This window comes from Cotesia glomerata, linkage group LG6 (assembly GCF_020080835.1).
Source record: "Cotesia glomerata isolate CgM1 linkage group LG6, MPM_Cglom_v2.3, whole genome shotgun sequence".
In the NCBI taxonomy this organism is placed as follows: domain Eukaryota; kingdom Metazoa; phylum Arthropoda; class Insecta; order Hymenoptera; family Braconidae; genus Cotesia; species Cotesia glomerata.
In genome coordinates this window covers 9,116,335-9,133,738 of record NC_058163.1, presented here as the reverse complement: position 1 = coordinate 9,133,738, position 17,404 = coordinate 9,116,335, and the positions used below count along the sequence as shown (strand labels likewise).

Genomic DNA, 17,404 nt, shown 5'->3' with positions numbered 1-17,404 from the left:
CGAGACTTAGATGATTGGAAGATCAAACCGCAGGTTGTCAGTGGTTGAAGAAAAATTTTTGATAAAATTATAAAATTTGTCTCTATCAATAAATATTTTGTAAAAATATTTTTTATTTCTTTGTCATTGAACTTTCAAAAAAAAAAATTCAAAATTTACTGCCTTCAGATAAGCATTATTTATGAAGTAATTTTTGGTTGCGTTTTTTTTCTTTGAAAAATATTACCTAAGCATCCGTTTCCTAAAAAAAGTTCCAAATGGGCATGATAAAACGCTTGAGGCCAGTTATTCCATCTCCCTGTTTCTTTGTGATTAAGTACCCGTGAGGCAAAAGGAACACAGAAAAGTATTGCCAGTAATGCCGCTGCTGAGTATCCTACGGAAATAACATAAAAATTCAATATTATTTATCAAAATAAAAATTAATCTTTATTCTTATATGGAGTATAAATGCACCGGTAGTTGACCGGTTAAGGTAAAAACATGTAATGTAAAAACATGGTGTAATTCAGTTCAATTATTATCAAAAACATATCAAAATGTACTTCAGAATGTAGACGATAGAAGAAAAACTAGTAGTTGATTGCTGTACTTAAAAAAAATTCTTGATATCAATGTAAATATTCTTTTCAGAATTTCAATTTTGTTTCGAGATATTCAGTTCTCTTATTATAATAAAAAACTGATATTATAGTTATTTCTTGAATTAAGAAAATAAAATTTAAGGCTAAGGAGAAAAAGTTTTTCACTGAAAAATTTTACGAATTTAACGAGCACTTTCCAGCAATGTATTTTTAACTTCATCCATCAAAAACGATTGATTTGATCGAAAGATATCAGCAATAAAATTTTTCAAAAAAGTATGTTTTTAACAGTCACTAGATTTTCGAACTCGACTTCTACAAAACTGAAAAAAAAAATTATTAACTACTTTGTAAAATAATTTTTAACTCACCTCGCATATAAATATATGCCGTTCCTCTCATATTTTTTCTTGTCAGAACGATAAGATTGAAAATATTTCCAATAATTCCTAAACAACAGATAGTAGGCAGAACTATTCCATAACTAACTTGTCTCAATGATGCTGTTCTTGGGTCTTCTAACATCTCCAAATCCTCCAAAAGTACACAAAGATGATTATTATTTCCACTTTCATTGAAGATATTTGTCATTATGATGCTTTCTTTCTAACATAAACTATGTTGATTTAAAGTTTTCATATTATGTATTCACCACTTTCTTTGTATACTTTTTATGTTATCTTTACATGAATTATCGATCTAAAATATGATTCCATATCTTCATTACTCATTTTATATGATTAAAACTATTCCAAATAATATTGTTAAAAATACGCACCAATTTGTCACATGATTTGAATTTATTACTTTAAAAAATATATTACGTCGATCGTTATAAATAGTTGTGTTCTTCTAATTATCGATTTTAAAAGTACTGTATATTTTGCTCTTCGATTAATTCGTATTTGTAATTTGATTAAAGAGGTACGATGGAAAATAAGGATATCTATACGTTTTGACGTGATGTACATATCGTTTCCAACATTCTTGTATCCATCGCACGTCCGTCGCATTCGACATTCGCTGCAGTTTTAATAGACATGCTAACGAGAATTTTATCTGCTCTAGAATCTCATTTTCATTTTCATTTGCACATAAGAAGTCAGATAATAAGTGCTAGCGAGAGTTAAAGAGTGAAAGAGAATTATTATGTGTTACGTCGAAAATTAATTTCATTTTTAACGCTTGTAACTTGCTGCTGATTTTAGTTGCACCCTACAAACAGAAAAAAAAGACATTGAAACCATCAAACATTTCAAATTTTTCAATCCTTACTTATCACACAGTAAGAAATTTTGTGTAATTGTGTAAATTAAAAACTTTTTTTTGTGTTTCTTTAATATTTTAATGTGTCAAATTTTTCATACATATTATATCCATAGATAGTCGTTTTAACACACATTGTATTATTTTTCATACTATTTGCGTTAATGATACACAAAATTTGTTACTGTGCAGTATAAATATGTGTTTGTATTTAAAAATTAGAATTTATAAATTTTTCTTTAAAAATAAGTATATTCATGCATGAGAAAATCCTCCATCTAGTTAGCGGTAGTAGTTATAACTTTATGGTATATATAGTATTAAATAGTCCCGGCAGATAGCCATTTCCTGACAACAAAACTTCCTAAAGCGATTTCTACGAATGTGCATTTCACCATCAGGACACTATCGAGTACCGTATTTTGATGATAACAGACACTATCAGTTAAACTTCTCTTACCATTTTTTACTTCAAATGGCCCTCTTAACTCTATTTTATATCCCAATTGTACGACAGCATTATAGATTTGGAAATACCAATGTTTTGCTCAATAATTAGTTTTATATTTGATAGATTTCTAAATTTAATGCTAAGGGAAATTTTTTTAAATTATCAAGAAACAGGTGATGCTGCAGGTCTAAATACACTTAAAAATTCACCTATTACGAAGTTTTGAGTTCTTCGAACCCATAATTGCAGCTAACACATTTTTTAGATTTCCGAAATTATTCAAAAAAACCTTTCTTTTTTTGTTTTAAATTTACTTTTGCATCGATCAAAATTAACATATGCACGGAAAAATGAAACCCGACTGGTTTGTATTCTGGACCAGACTCAGTCGTGTGCAAGAAAAATAGGAAGAAAAATTAGTTTACACCAGCCTGAGTCGTGTGCATACCCGAATGAGTCTAGTGCAGCACATGACTGAGTCATGTGAAAGAAAACCAAAAAAAGTGTTTTTTCGGAATAACTCCGAAATTCCTAGCGCGATCAATTTAAAATTTGAGATTCTTTGTGAGGCTTGGAAAACTGCGTCAAATGCTGCCAACCGCGTGAAAATCGGTTTATTCGTTCAAAATTTATTGCGGTTTAAAAATTCAAAAAATAGTGTCTTATCAAATCTCTATCAAACTTTTGAGCTCGAAGAGCTCAAAAGCATAGGAAAGCAATCTCTTTGAGCTCGGAGAGCTCAAAATAACTCATAAATTGAATTTTTGAGCTCAAAAACGTCTTTGGTGTAATTTTAAGCGCCTAAGTATGGAATTAGCGGGAAGTTGCAGGGATGGCCTTCAGGGTCAACCGTTTTCCTAATTTTTTTTTTATTTACGAATTTTTTTGTTTGTCTTTTTTTTATTATTCAAATTTACTGATGAGCCAAGGCAAATTGAGTGCAAAACAAAAAAAAATCAATTCTTCATTTTTCTGAAGATTGCAGCACGATAATAGATGAAATCTTGTTCCATTAATTTTTTTCAAAATTTTGAATACTCGGGGCGGAAAAACTACTCAATGGATCGATCTGAAAATTTACAGAGTTTTTAGGGATACATTGAGGTGTAAAAATTCCTGCAATGTCTAGCTTCCCCATCAATATTTGTTAAGATACAGCTGATTAACCAAAATAAGGGAAAAAGTCACTTTTTTCAACTTTCTTTAAAGCGGTATCGTACATCGATAAGATTTTTTTTTTGGAATTTTTGAATGGGATTTCATTAGGAATTTTTTCCAGTTTCCAAAACTGTCCTTTTTTTGCTGTGCGATTATTGGTTGCAGAGATATTGATGGTTAAAGACATAAACGTACTTTTTGGTCTAATCTCGAATATCTCCGCAATAAATGGTTACATCAAGCTAAATAAAAAATGCAATGAAGCTGAATAAACAGGATATCTGTTCCATAAGGTCGCTTTGTCTGAAAAAATTTTTCCGAGCTTGTAGAGCGTTAAAAAAAATTAAAAATTTGGAAAATTTTCTTTTCGCTCTATTTCTTCGGATCATGTTGAAACCGTAATTTCTAAAAAATTTTGACCCTAATATCTAAAAACTAGAGTCTTTGAGCTTTAAAATGCATTTTTTTTTCTGATACGATCATTTTCTGTTGAAAGACAGCCCGTCAAAAATTAAAAAAAAATTTGCATTTTTTTTTATTCTCTTAATTTTTATGAGTAGTGTGTGTGTGTGTGTTTTTTTTTCCCCCTTAGGGGGGGGGGGAATCCTTTTTACGGATTCTAGGCATAGTTGTTTGGCCTGGATATGTGGCGACTCGACGCAGCGTTATACTAAAACTCGACACTAACGCCCCTAACCACTAAACCCTAAACCCCTTTTCCTTCTTTCCTCTAATCCCTCATGGAAACCGCCGTCAGGCATTACTTCGTGAAGGGAGGATCTAGCTACTGCTCTTCCTTCTGGTGGCTAAGGTGTTAACTACCTTCCTTCTATCTTCTGCTATTTGCTCTTCTTCTTTCGGTGGAACGCAAGTCTTTAAGGACTTCTGTTGCAAACGTGTTGGTAGCGTTCCAGGCAGCTTCTAATGACAACATTGCTTCCACTAGTGAATCTGGTTGCATTCTCTGGTTCAGGAGCCTCTCTAGTTCTTCACGCTGTGGATCGAAATGAGGACATACAAAGAAGACGGGCTCCGCGTCTTCAGCAGCTCCTGGGCAGGACGGGCACTCCGAAGAGTCATCGTGCTTAAAGCGGTGTAGATACTCTCGAAAACACCCATGTCCCGACAACATCTGCGTAAGATAGTAATTGACCTCACCGTGATTCCGGTTAAGCCAAATGTCGATCCAAGGTATGAGACGGTGCGTCCACCTACCCTTCTCTGCAGCATCCCATTGTAGTTACCATCGGCCTATGCTCTTCTGCCGTTCTTCAATTCTAAGTTCTTCAGGGCTCAGTGCAGTTGACCTTTTTCGTTGGTAAAGGGCCCGTCTTTCCTCTGCTAGAACTCTAAGAGGTAGGGTTCCAGCAATGACGCACACTGCTTCTTCTGATATAGTGCGGAAGGCACTAGCTACTCGTAGGGCACTCAGTCGGTATATTGGTCCAGCTTTTCTCCATGATTCTTGGGTTTCCAGTGCATGAGCCCAAATGGATATTCCGTAAGTGAGCACTGATGTGACTACTGATGACAATAGTAGCCTCCTGCTCTGCATTGGGCCTCCGACGTTCGGCATCAGTCGTGCGAAACTAGCCCTCACTACTGACGCTTTGGCACTGACATGTTCCACCTGCTGCTTGAAGTTGAGTCGTGCATCCAGCATCACTCCCAGATAACGGATAAATGGTTGTGATGTGATTTCTTGTTCTCCGACTCTCAACTTGATGGTTTCTACCGTTTTTCTGCTGGTGATGAGCATTGCCTCGGTTTTATGCTTGGCTAGTTGCAAGTTCATCACGTCCATCCACAAATTGACTCGTCTGAATATAATATCAAATGCCATTTCTATCTCTTCGAGGTGCTTTGCGACAATCACGACAGCTACGTCATCCGCATATGCTACAAGTTTGACTCCCGTAGGCAATGCTATTCTCAGGAGGCCATCATACGTGATGTTCCATAGCAGAGGACCTAAGACTGATCCCTGTGGCACTCCTCCGGAGATTTCGTACACTTCCGTACCATTCGTCGTGTCATATTTCAGGAGCCTGTTCGTGAAGTAGCTCGCTACTATTCTGCGAAGGTATCCTGGTATGTTTTTTTCTTCTAGAGCCCGCATAACGCAGTCCCAGTTAGCGGAGTTGAAGGCATTCTTGATGTCCAAAGCAGCCTCCAAGCAGTATTTCTTCTTTCCACCCTTCCATCTCGTTCCGGCGATTGCATCCTTGGCTATATCAACAACCAATTTGATAGCATCCAGAGTTGACCGTCCTTTTCGGAAACCAAACTGGTTCTCTGCTAGGAGTGGATCGACTAAAGCCTCTATTCTCTGATGAATTATGCGCTCGAATATCTTGCCGGCCGTGTCTAACATGCAGAGTGGTCGGTAGGATGACGGTTCTTCCGGCGGCTTTTTCCCCTTCGGAAGTAACACTAGCCGTTGCTATTTCCACTTCTGGGGAAAAGTCCCTTCCTTCAGGCATGTATCGTAAACGTCCAGGAATAATGTCGGTGCTGCCCTAAGGATTGATTTCAGGGCAATATTAGGAATTCCGTCCAATCCCGGCGCCTTATTATTCCCTACTCAATTTCCTGCCTTTATCAACTCGTCCAACGTGATAGTTGAGATGTCTTCAGAATTGAGCTGCTCCAACTTGTAGGTGAATACCAGCTGTTGGGGAAACAACGTAGTAACAATCTTCTCTAGGAGTTGTGGACACGTAGGTGATGGCATTGGTTGGCATTTCAAGTGGGTCATAACCACCTTATACGGTCTGCCCTATGGATCTTTCTCGACTTCTGCGACCAGTTCCTTCCAGCAACGTCTTTTGCTTTCTTTGATGGCTCTGTTCAGTTCTCGACGGGCCTTTTTATACTCTGCCAACAGCTCTGTGGAGTTAGATCGTCTGTAGCCACGCTGAGACTTTCTTCTTTTTTTAAGACACTTTGAGCGTAGAATGCTAATGTGATCGTTCCACCAGTGCACTGAAGGTGCACTTGAATTTATGCGACGTTTCCGAGACATACTAGCGTCGCAAGCCTTGGTGACTCTTCTCATTAGGTCCTTGGTCTTCTCTTCAGCAGTTTCTACGATGATCGGATTGCAGTCTAAGGCTACTACTAAAGCAGTGGGGTCGAGAGACTTAACTTTCCACCCAACCGCGCTAGCGCTCCTGTTGTCTCTTGTTAGTTTCTGGCCAGTTGATATTTCCCATAGTATCGCACTATGGTCGCTGGCTGTATAGATGTTCAATACTTTCCAAGAAAAATCTCTTCGAGCTAAGCAACTGCTGACAAATGTAAGGTCGACAGTTGAGTTTGCCTCTCCCTTAGTATACGTTGGCGTGTCACCGGTATTAAGAAGGATCACGTCCAGAGTGGCCATTGCCTCGAGAAGTGCTTTTCCACGTGTATTAGTTAACTTGCTGCCCCAGTCTGTTGCCCAGGAATTGAAGTCACCAGCTATTGCCACGGGAAAGTGTTTTCTTGCGTCCTCAGTTAGCCGATCAAGGAAATCTTCAAAATGCTCATTAGAGAGACTAGGTGGTGCATAGCAACTGTAGAAGCGGAGGCCATCTACCCATGCTGCTACGAAGCCAGCTTCTTTATTGTTGACTGTTCTCTGAAAAGGACATTTACCGCAGGACCAAATGACGGCTTTGTTAGTGCTGTCAGATTCCCAGGGTTGGTTACTCAGATGTCTATAAGGCTCACTTATAAGTGCTACATCTGCCTCTAATTCGCGCACAGTTTGCATGAGCAGGTCATGCGCAGCCTCACAATGATTGAGGTTGAGCTGCACTATCTTCATGTTCTTGGCTTCGTTATCTTCTGGAACGCTTCTTGGAAGATGGGGCATCTGTTCGTGCCTGCATGGTGAGCCGCCTTTTCTACGCCGTGCCGTTCAAAGCACAGTGCACATTTAGCTGGATTTTTACAATCAGCAATTTTGTGTCCTTCTTTTCCGCACCTTATGCAGAGCTTAGACCGGTCGACTTCGCTTTTGCACTGCGATCCGGTGCCCAAAGTGCCAGCATTTGAAGCATTGTATGGGTCTCTTCGTTGCTCTCATTCGGCAATTGACCCAGCCGATCCTTATTTTGCAGTTTCCCTCCAGTAACTTTTGTGCTGCAACTGCTGGTAGTAACACTGTGGCTGTCGGCGTACCCCTAAAGGATTGACGGATTTTGATTGCCTCTAGTGGGATTTCACAACTTTCTCCAGCTTCCCTCTTTAGAGCGGTCTGAATATGCTCTTTCGTCGTGTCGTCATCGACATCTCGGATCTCGATGGTCTCCTGTGGCCCTTTGCAAATCACTTTGGCCTCCTCCTTAAGGATGTCCGCGATCGTCTTTTGTAGACCTTGGCCTTTGTCAGTGCTCTTCCTCGAAATCGTAATCAACAAGTCCCCACTTCTGGTCTTGTTGATCTTATCCACAGTTGAACGAACCTGCTCATCTGGGACGTCCTGCTTTATACGACGCAGAATCTCGGCATACTTTGTTTTCTCGGCCGGGCGGATGATCAGTGCGTCGGGTCTGATCCATTTGCGTGGTTTTTTCCGCTTAGGCTCTGGCCTGGGCTCCTTCGGCGGCTGTTTTGAGAGTTGCTCTCTAGCTAGCCTTCTCTTTTCCTTCTTAGACTGTACTTTTTCCCAGTCAGTCGTCTTCTTGGGTTCGTCGCCCTGCCCTGCCAGTCGTTAGGGAGGGCTTTTTTTCAAGTCCTTCTTCTTTGTGACTTTGTCGGTTGGCTCTGGCGAATCTCGGTCCTTTCTCTTTCCAGACCTTGTGTCAGTTTCACCCTTGTCCTCAGCAGCAGATTCACCGTCACCGTCGGCTCCAGTGTCCATTGCTTCTTCCGTCTCAGTTTCAGTTTCAATGCGGCATCGTGATGACTGCCATTCCTCGTCCAGTTTCTTCCAAGAGCATTGACTACACCAGTTGTCTTGGTCTTTATCTCCTTGTGGATATTGACCTTAGTTTGGACAAACTCTTGCAGCTCAATGGTCAGCTTCTCAAGGCACTCCAACGCTTGCGTTCTCTTCATGTCAGCGCTTGCTTCAATCGCTGCTTGTTGAGCATGAAGCCCGTTTCTATTCTTGTTTGTTTCCTGTAAGTTACTCATACTTTTTTGATTTACCAGCACATCGTACGGAGTGGAGCGGGTTGCCATAACTAGGAACGGGTGTACCCTCGGAGATAGTACTCCTACCCCAGTTTCCTGAGGCCTAGCCGACACTTAGCCAGTCCCGGAATACACGGACGAACTAGACTCGCTCGGAGCGGTGAAGATTCCGATCTCTAACACTCACTGCGTACTTCCTGATCAAGGCCCGAAGTGGCTGGCTCCTGATCCACTGCTGCAACTTTCACCTCGGCAGAGCAAGCTCACATCAGCCGTGGCCTGCATCGTCGGAAACTACGATACAGGTTCCGGACACTCCCAGTGAGTTACAGCAGGAATCAATCGTCTTGCTAGGTCAGTTAGTGTGACCAACCCATTAAAGGGGAGTTTTGTCCACGTGAGCTTATTTTGTTTGGTTATTTTGCTTGGCTCCTACCCGTTGTACCTCATCAACTAAGAGATTAAGTGTCATCCAAGGACAGCGAGCGTTCTCCCATCCGCTCGGGGAGACGCGCCCGGTAGCAGTATCTCTTCTGCCCCGAGTGTGTGTGTGTGTGTGTGTGTGTGTGTGTGTGTGTGTGTGTGTGTGTGTGTAGCCGTATGTAAACGCTTATCACTTGTGAACGGCTTGACCGATTGGAACCAAACTAATGGCGTTTTAATGAGTTTCATCAAACTTAAATTTTATGTGATTTTGAACCGATTTGGACTGGTAGATTCCGAGAAATCCAAAAAAAAAACTAAAAAAAAATTTTTTTTAAATGTAGTTTTTTTAGAATAACTTTTAAACAGCTTTACCGATCAATTCCAAAAACTAATCAGCTTAGTTTCAAAAAACCACATCAATCGCCGCCAGTCCGGTCAAAATCAGTTGATTCGTTCGTGAGTTATCATAGTCGAAAGAAAACCGAAAAAAATGTTCTTTTGGATTTACTCCTAAATTCCTTGTTCAATCAACTCAACTTAAAGATTATTTATGAGGCTTAAAAAAACTGCGTCGAATGCCGCCAACCGCGTGAAAATCAGTTCATTTATTCAAAAGTTATTGCGGTTTAAAATTTCAAAAAATATTGTTTTATTAAACATCCATCAGATTTTTGAGCTTGGAGAGCTCAAAATAAGACGAAAATTATATATATGAGCTCGAAGAACTCGAAAACGTTATAAGTGCAATTTTGAGCGTTTAAGTATGGAATTAGCGGGAAGTTGCTAGGATGGCTTTTAGGGTCAACCGTTTTCCTAATTTTTACAGTGTAGTCTTACACGGAAATAAATTTCGATATGTTTTGATTTTATAGTTTATAACCAAGAAATGATTGTATTTTTTTACGATAAATAAACTAAAGTAAAACATATTTTCAGATATGGAATAATAAATAAAGAAGAAATATATGTGATTCTTTTCGCTCAATAAATACGTCGGATTGTTTGGTCTATTTTTCAAGTAGAAAAATTAATGCTCTGTGAGGAAGATACAAATTGCGCGGCTATTTTCGTAAACGTTGTTGAATATTTCCTCAGCTAGCACCAAATTTTTGAGTGATAGATAAAATTGGGGACAACGGCGCAATAGATGTAAGAAGCGAAACTAGAAATAAACAATTTTTTTTTTAAGAAATTTTTGGATGAACTTTAGTATAATATTTTTCTTGGGAAACCGTGAAGTACTTTGAAAAAATAAAACTCTTCTAGAGAATTTTCTGCTCATCCAAGAGACTTAATTTCTTAATTTAAAAGTTAATTTCTTGAATTATAAAAACTGAATACCTTATAAGAAAAGTGTACTTCTAAAGAAAATATATTTTTAATTAAAACAAAATTTTTTTTTTTCAGTATCGAAATATTCAGCAACTTCCACTTTTTTCCTGACATAAATTATTTTTAATCGAGTCAAAAATAATAGCCATAATTATACAAAATTAGAAGTTATTACAACGCTGGTCGAATTTATGTTACACAATAAATAATTGCCATAGTGGTGTTTCAAAGCCAATAAAAAGCGCGTTAACGAGAATTTCTCTAGCGAGTTTATTAACTTATCAGGTAACCAGGTGGTGTAGGAAAACGGTGAATAAAACAAATTAGATATTCTTTTCATTTTAAATTCCAATTAGAATTTTTTTTAAATAACGAATTATTAAAAAAATGTTTTTACGGTTGTAAACACTATTATCGTTAAATCCGATATTTTGTAATTAGGTTAACTTCATATAAAGATGGTTTTCGATTTCATGCAACTAATTTACAATTTTAATTAGTAGATATCTATGTATACCGACATAGATGAGTATCTCAACAGTTTCATAGTCATTACATTACTTACATGATTATTCGAGTACTGATATCAAAAACATCTAATTTTCCTGGTCAGTAACCTTATAAGGTAATAAAGATAAAACAATTAGTCCTTCGATGCTGGGAGATGAAGAGTGATAAAATAATAAGAAATAGTATAGCTTTACTGACATCAGCGCTATTGCATTAACAATATTGACCGAATGCTTGACGGAGAATATATTTAGGGGTATTAGATATCAGTAGTTTGAAAATTGAAGCTTTGTTACTCCAAAATTTTCTTGTTACACAACAAAAAAAATGTTTTTTTAAAATTTAAATTTTATATTAGAATAATCCGTTCTGAAAAATAAAAGCTCAAAATTCTAAAAAAAAATTGATCTTTTTTTACATAACAAAAATTTAGTTGGATAGAATCAAAGTTGAGATAGATCGGAAGCTTATTGTATCGATAGGTACTACAAGAATATGCGCTAAAGATGTTGTCTGTTATCTAGATTGCGAAATCCTGATAACGAAAAAAGCAATTAGAAAAATTATTAAAGAAATATTTCTGTAAATTTTTCAATCAATATTATAAATGAAAAAAAAATAAATAAATAAATGTAATGACGATGATGATCACGATCAGTATGATAAAGGCGGTGTCTATGATATTTACGTGTGGTTTTACAAAGCTTACTATACCATCAAAAAAATTCATACTAGATAGGTACTGATCTAAAAAATGTTTTTCAAATTATAACCTAGATGAACATACTTAAAGATAGGGGAAGGACGGGCAAAACGGATATGTTAATTTGAAAATTAAATAACAAATATATATTACAATCATATCCATTCTTAACTTTGGCTAATAATTTTTTGGGTAATTGAAGTTTATAATTAAAGTCAAATAAAAATAATAACAAAGAAATTCTTCTTCGAAATTAAAAAAAAAAAAAAAAAGTCAACATTATCCGTTTTGCCCTACCAGGGCGGGCAAAATGAATACTCAGGTCGCGTAAAACGAATACTGATTGGAAAATACATTTCAATCAAAACAATCGTCGCAAAAATATCAACCGCGTCCTAAATATGAAGAAAAAAAATCAAATCTGCATCGTCCTTAACAACATTAAACTAAGTACTGTATACTTACGATTTAAAATTTTATTTTTTTTCCTAAATTTCAATATTTATAAAAAAAAATTCCCACAAGTATGCAAAACCAATGCTTTATCGATAACGGTAAGTGTAGTTACATAATAGATTGATAGATTGCTGTCTAAAATGTTTCTATCGACCGACCAGCGATTTAAAACGATTATTCATTTTACCCGCCCTCTCCGTCTTGCCCGTCCGTCCCCTATGTTAACTCTATTAACTTAGTTCTTTTTATCATCTAATGGAAAAATGATGAAAACTGAATAAAAATAACAATGACATTTTTTAGAGTAGTATTTTCTACTATTTATTCATAAAAATAACAAGACAAAGTTTTCTATTAACTTAAAATATGCTATTTATTGTAGTAAATATCAAAATAATGTAAATTGGCTCCTAAAAGGCAAATTTCTCATAATGGGGTCTCTATTACAGTCTACGTACTTCGACTATAATGGAATGCCACATAAAATATATATTCTGAACTTTTCTTCCTCTCTATGTGACATCATTTCATTTCTGCATTCTTAACTTAACAATATGAGAAATTTCTTCATTGAAATATATACATTATTTACAAACACACATATTTAATATACATCATTATAAGAATTAACTTTACTCCGAAAAAATCATTATTAATAAATAATAAGTAGTAGAACAACTTTAGTACATTATATCATAAAAAATAGTAAAATTATGGCTTAAATATTTAATTTATTATTGATATATTATAGTTATAATATTTGTTATTTAAATCATAAAATTTTTAATGTATCTATAAAAAAATACTATTTGGATGAAGAAAATTTTTGTTATTATTTAAAAAAGTAAAAAGTTAACATTTATTTTTTTACGTGTATTACTTTTTGGTTCTTAGTTATTTTTGACTGTAAATGTTATAACTATTTATAATTTGAAAAATTAGTGATTTCTTTAGCGTAAATGTTTATAATATTACAAATCAAGGATCGAAATTATTATAACAATGAATTACTTTTGAAAATTCACGAAATTGAATTTTGTTTTTACAATTCGTGTTAAATATTTTAAAATGTGATTTTAAATTTATCTCGTTTTGGTAAATTTACAATACGGGTCACAATTTATGACCCTGAAGTTAGCTGACACCCACCATTTTAAAAATAAAAAAACCTGTAATTTGGAAAAAAAAAATTTTTTTTTAGTTTTCAAAAAATACTCGTCTAGATTTTTGAATTTTCTAAACGAGTATTTTTATCAAAAGATCAAATAATAAATATTCGAGTTATAATTTGAAATTAAATTTTATGATTAAGTATTTTTCATTTAAAAATTTTTACAAATTTAATTACTTTTTGATTTTTATTTATAATTTTCCGAGATCTAGACGAGTATTTTTTTTATTTTTCACTTTTCCAATTTTTCAGCCTGAAATTCATCAAAAAACGCTATTTTTTAAAAAAATATCTTGTAATTTAAAAAAAAACAAAAATTTTTAAATTTAAAAAAAATACTCGTGTAGATTTGTCATTTTTCTGAACGAGTATTTTTTTTTTTTTTATATTCATAACTTTTTTCATTTGAATAATATAAATTTATACACTAGCCACAATAATTAAGGGATATTAATAAGATTCTAAATGTTTAGGTGATTTTCAACGAGCTGTAACTCCGATTAAAATGATCGTACAGCAAAAAAAAAAAAGCAAATTGTAGCTCCAAGTGTCTAGTTTTCCTATATGACCATGAAAATTTTTTATCATGTTTGGGTTCGGAGAAATCCTAAGGAAACTACAAAAAAAAAAATTTCCAAATTTTTTCTCGTCTAAAAAAAAGTCTACAGGCTTCAAAAAATTTTTTCCATTGTTTTATTGAAAAACTCTTTTGAAAAATTTAATGCCATTCAATTTGACGCAATCAGAAAGCCTGTACGATGATTTGCCGCGGAGTTATCGCGAATCAAAGCAAAAAAGTGCTTTTTGACTTTGATAATCAATATCTCTAGAAATAATGATCGTATATGAAATCCAAGGAGGGTTTTGGAAACTAAACAATATTTTTTGTGAGATACTGTGAACGGCTTTTGATGAAAAAAATTTTTTTTTAATTGAAAACTTTGACTGAAAAAAAGACAAAAATTCGCATAATTAAGGATATTTGGATAACTTGGTATAACTTTGGATAAAATGGATAAACGAAGGATATCGTCGGTAATTTTCCAACCTTCCAAAGTGTCCCCTAAAATCTCTGCAAAATTCAAAGCGCTGCGATTTTTTTTTCATAGTGACCCGAAGCTTCAAATTCTTTGTTTTCGCAAAAATCACCATTATAAGCAATTTTTCGATTTTCATTCTTTTTCTGAATGAAAAAAATTTTTTTTTCTCAAAAATCTTTATTTTTTCCGTCAAAAAGATTGATTTTTTTCGAAATTTGAAAAAAAAAAAAATTTCAATTTTTTTTGAAAATTTTTTTTTTTGAAATTTTTTTTTTTCCAATGAAGAAAGTTATGAATATAAAAAAAAAAAAAAATACTCGTTCAGAAAAATGACAAATCTACACGAGTATTTTTTTTAATTTGAAAATTTTTGTTTTTTTAAAAATTACAAGATATTTTTTTTTAAAAATAGCGTTTTTCGATGAATTTCAGGCTGAAAAATTGGAAAAGTGAAAAATAAAAAAAATACTCATCTAGATCTCGGAAAATTATAAATAAAAATCAAAAAGTAATTAAATTTGTAAAAATTTTTAAATGAAAAATACTTAATCATAAAATTTAATTTCAAATTATAACTCGAATATTTATTATTTGATCTTTTGAAAAAAATACTCGTTTAGAAAATTCAAAAATCTAGACGAGTATTTTTTGAAAACTAAAAAAAAATTTTTTTTTTCCAAATTACAGGTTTTTTTATTTTTAAAATGGCGGGTGTCGGCTAACTTCAGGGTCATCACAATTTTTCTTATTGGCAATGTGATTTTAATTTGAAAAATCAGTGGATTTACGAAATTTTTTTGTTCTTTATTTAATCTAGAGATAAATCAAAATTGAACATTTTTTTATAAATTTACCTTCTAATGAGTAATTGCGTTGATTAATTTAGCTTCCATCGGACAGTATGCTCTGAATTTTGAAGGTTTATATTTGAACAAAAAATGATCTAGAAGACGTAAGGTAAAAGCCCGAATGTATGATCATGTACCAGTATATGATCACTCCACGTATTTTTATATCTATATTCACAAATATAGGTATAAAAATACATGGAGTGATCATATACTGGTACATGATCATATATTGGGGCTTTTACCTTAGTTATTAAAAAAAAAACTTGCACTTTATACATATCTTCTTAGTGATAGTGTTGACAGATTATTAATTTCATGAAAATAAGTGAACTCATTATGTTAGAATATGATATTGGAATTCTACTCTCTTATTTTATTTCACTGCACACTTATGTTGATGCTTTCGTGTCGCGTCGCGGCGCCGACTAGTAGCTTTCGCGTCACTGCCAATCCTATCCCCGAGAGGAGAAAGAGGTGAGATCGCGCAAAGAGAAGGAGATTTTATAAACTCCATCCAACTTAAGTTAAAAGTTTGACAAATCAAAAGATTAAATTTTAAATAGATGTCGTTTCTAAAATGTTTTATTTTCTTCAGAATTTAAAAGATCTAATACCTAACAAGACCAATTGTAATTCGAAGAATTCAAATCGATTTTTTAATTCTCTGTAACGGAAATTCTTCTAACCAATACCCATTCGCTTCACTGAGCACATTATGAAATTTGATTGTTGAACCGAGATGAGAAATATGAATAAATTTTTTAATTTCCAGTAAGATAAAAGCATCACTTATTTTAAAAAGTGAAAAAAATGCGTAGCTGTGAACAATATCAAATTGTTTGTCATAAAAAAAAGAATTTTTTTTAATTTTTACTTGATCTGTTCATATACATTTTTTTCATAAATAAATGAAGTATAAATCAATAAAAACAAAAATACACTATTAATTGAAAATATACCTTATTAATTGAAAATACCTTGTAACGGGCTGTTTTTGCTTACCGCTCATTGGCCCCTTTATTAATCTAAATAAAAGCAATATAATAAATAAATGATTCTAAATTAACAAGGGCGCCACCAGGATTTTGTATCTCGGTTCCTGGAACCGGAAACCAGAGCTGAGCTTATAATCTACAGGGAGAGAGAGTTGGAGGAAGGTGATCTGAAAGAAATAAATTTTTATTTACCAAAAATGACCGATATTTATTTAACAACAAAATAGAATAACAACTCGTTCCCTTGCACGTCCCGACCAGAAATTTAAGTTCGACGGTGGTTCGTTTCGAATTAGGCATGCCGAATTCCAAGTTCGCGCCGAACCAGGAAGCCAAAGTTGGCCCACGTCCCGGAAGTAACGCAGTCGCGAGTTTGGGCCTAACTTGGCTTCCGACTCAGGCGGTAGTTTGGAAACCACACTTGCTGGTGACTATTCAAGCCTCATTCGGTCCGAATTTGGCTACCTAACTAGGCAGCAATTCAGAAACTAAATTCGCACGGAAGAATCCAAATTGAATCCTTTTTTTGTTTTTAGCTATTGTTATTATAAAGTAAAAATTAATAATAATGGATGCTTATTTTTTTTAATTTACTTTTTAAATTTTAAATATAAATATCGACTTTAGGACAAAATTTTTTAAATATTAAGTAAATAAAAAAAATTTTTTTTTTTTTTTTATTTAGTATTATCGTTTTTGTATAATCGGTCATTTTTTTCGCTTTTTAGGGTTTTTCTTACTATGAAGAAGTTTTTTTTGATTGGTCGATTTTATGGGTCAAGGGGGAAGGAGATGATGGAGTTAGATACATTAGTCACACACAACATTTAAATTTACCTCACACTCGCCTTAAGAATAATTATAATTAATAATTATTAATTATTAAAAATTTTACATGTCGAACGCGAGACTCGAACACTGTACCCGACGCACGAGAGCCCTATACCATACCGCGACGCTACGCCGATGATGAGCGACCTCTTGCCTCAAGATACTTATAAGCCCGACACTTCGGCAAACATTCGGTTACCGTTGCAACGGTCGAGTTAGGAATTCCGATATTATACCTAAGTAAGGACATGCCACAGACTTACCTAGTCAAGTTTCATTTTGATAGACCAAGCTTCAGAATACAGGTTGCCGTTATTTCATAACAGTTTGGCAATCCATGACATACCGAACTTAGGCATTTCCACAGTTTTGCCTAAAGAAGCTCGATCGTGGTCTGCCAAGTTTCGGAAAACCTTTGGTTACCGTTATTTCATAACAGTTTGGCAACCCATAAAATGCCGAACTTAGGCATTGCCATAGGTTTTCCGAAGTGAGCCCGAACTTGG

General features: G+C 34.5%; 1 protein-coding gene across 3 annotated transcripts; it reads right to left on the bottom strand.

Annotated features, from left to right (window-relative positions):
- Nucleotides 1–226: 226 nt before the first annotated feature.
- LOC123266767 (probable G-protein coupled receptor B0563.6) lies at nt 227–15,485 on the bottom strand (the record flags this gene model as incomplete). 3 transcript variants are annotated; one of them, XM_044731163.1, is given in 5 exon segments in its annotated part: nt 227–376; nt 956–1,283; nt 1,363–1,799; nt 15,076–15,164; nt 15,315–15,485. In XM_044731163.1, coding segments are annotated over 2 exon segments (370 nt in total), but the record flags the coding sequence as incomplete, so codon positions are not given.
- Nucleotides 15,486–17,404: the final 1,919 nt, after the last annotated feature.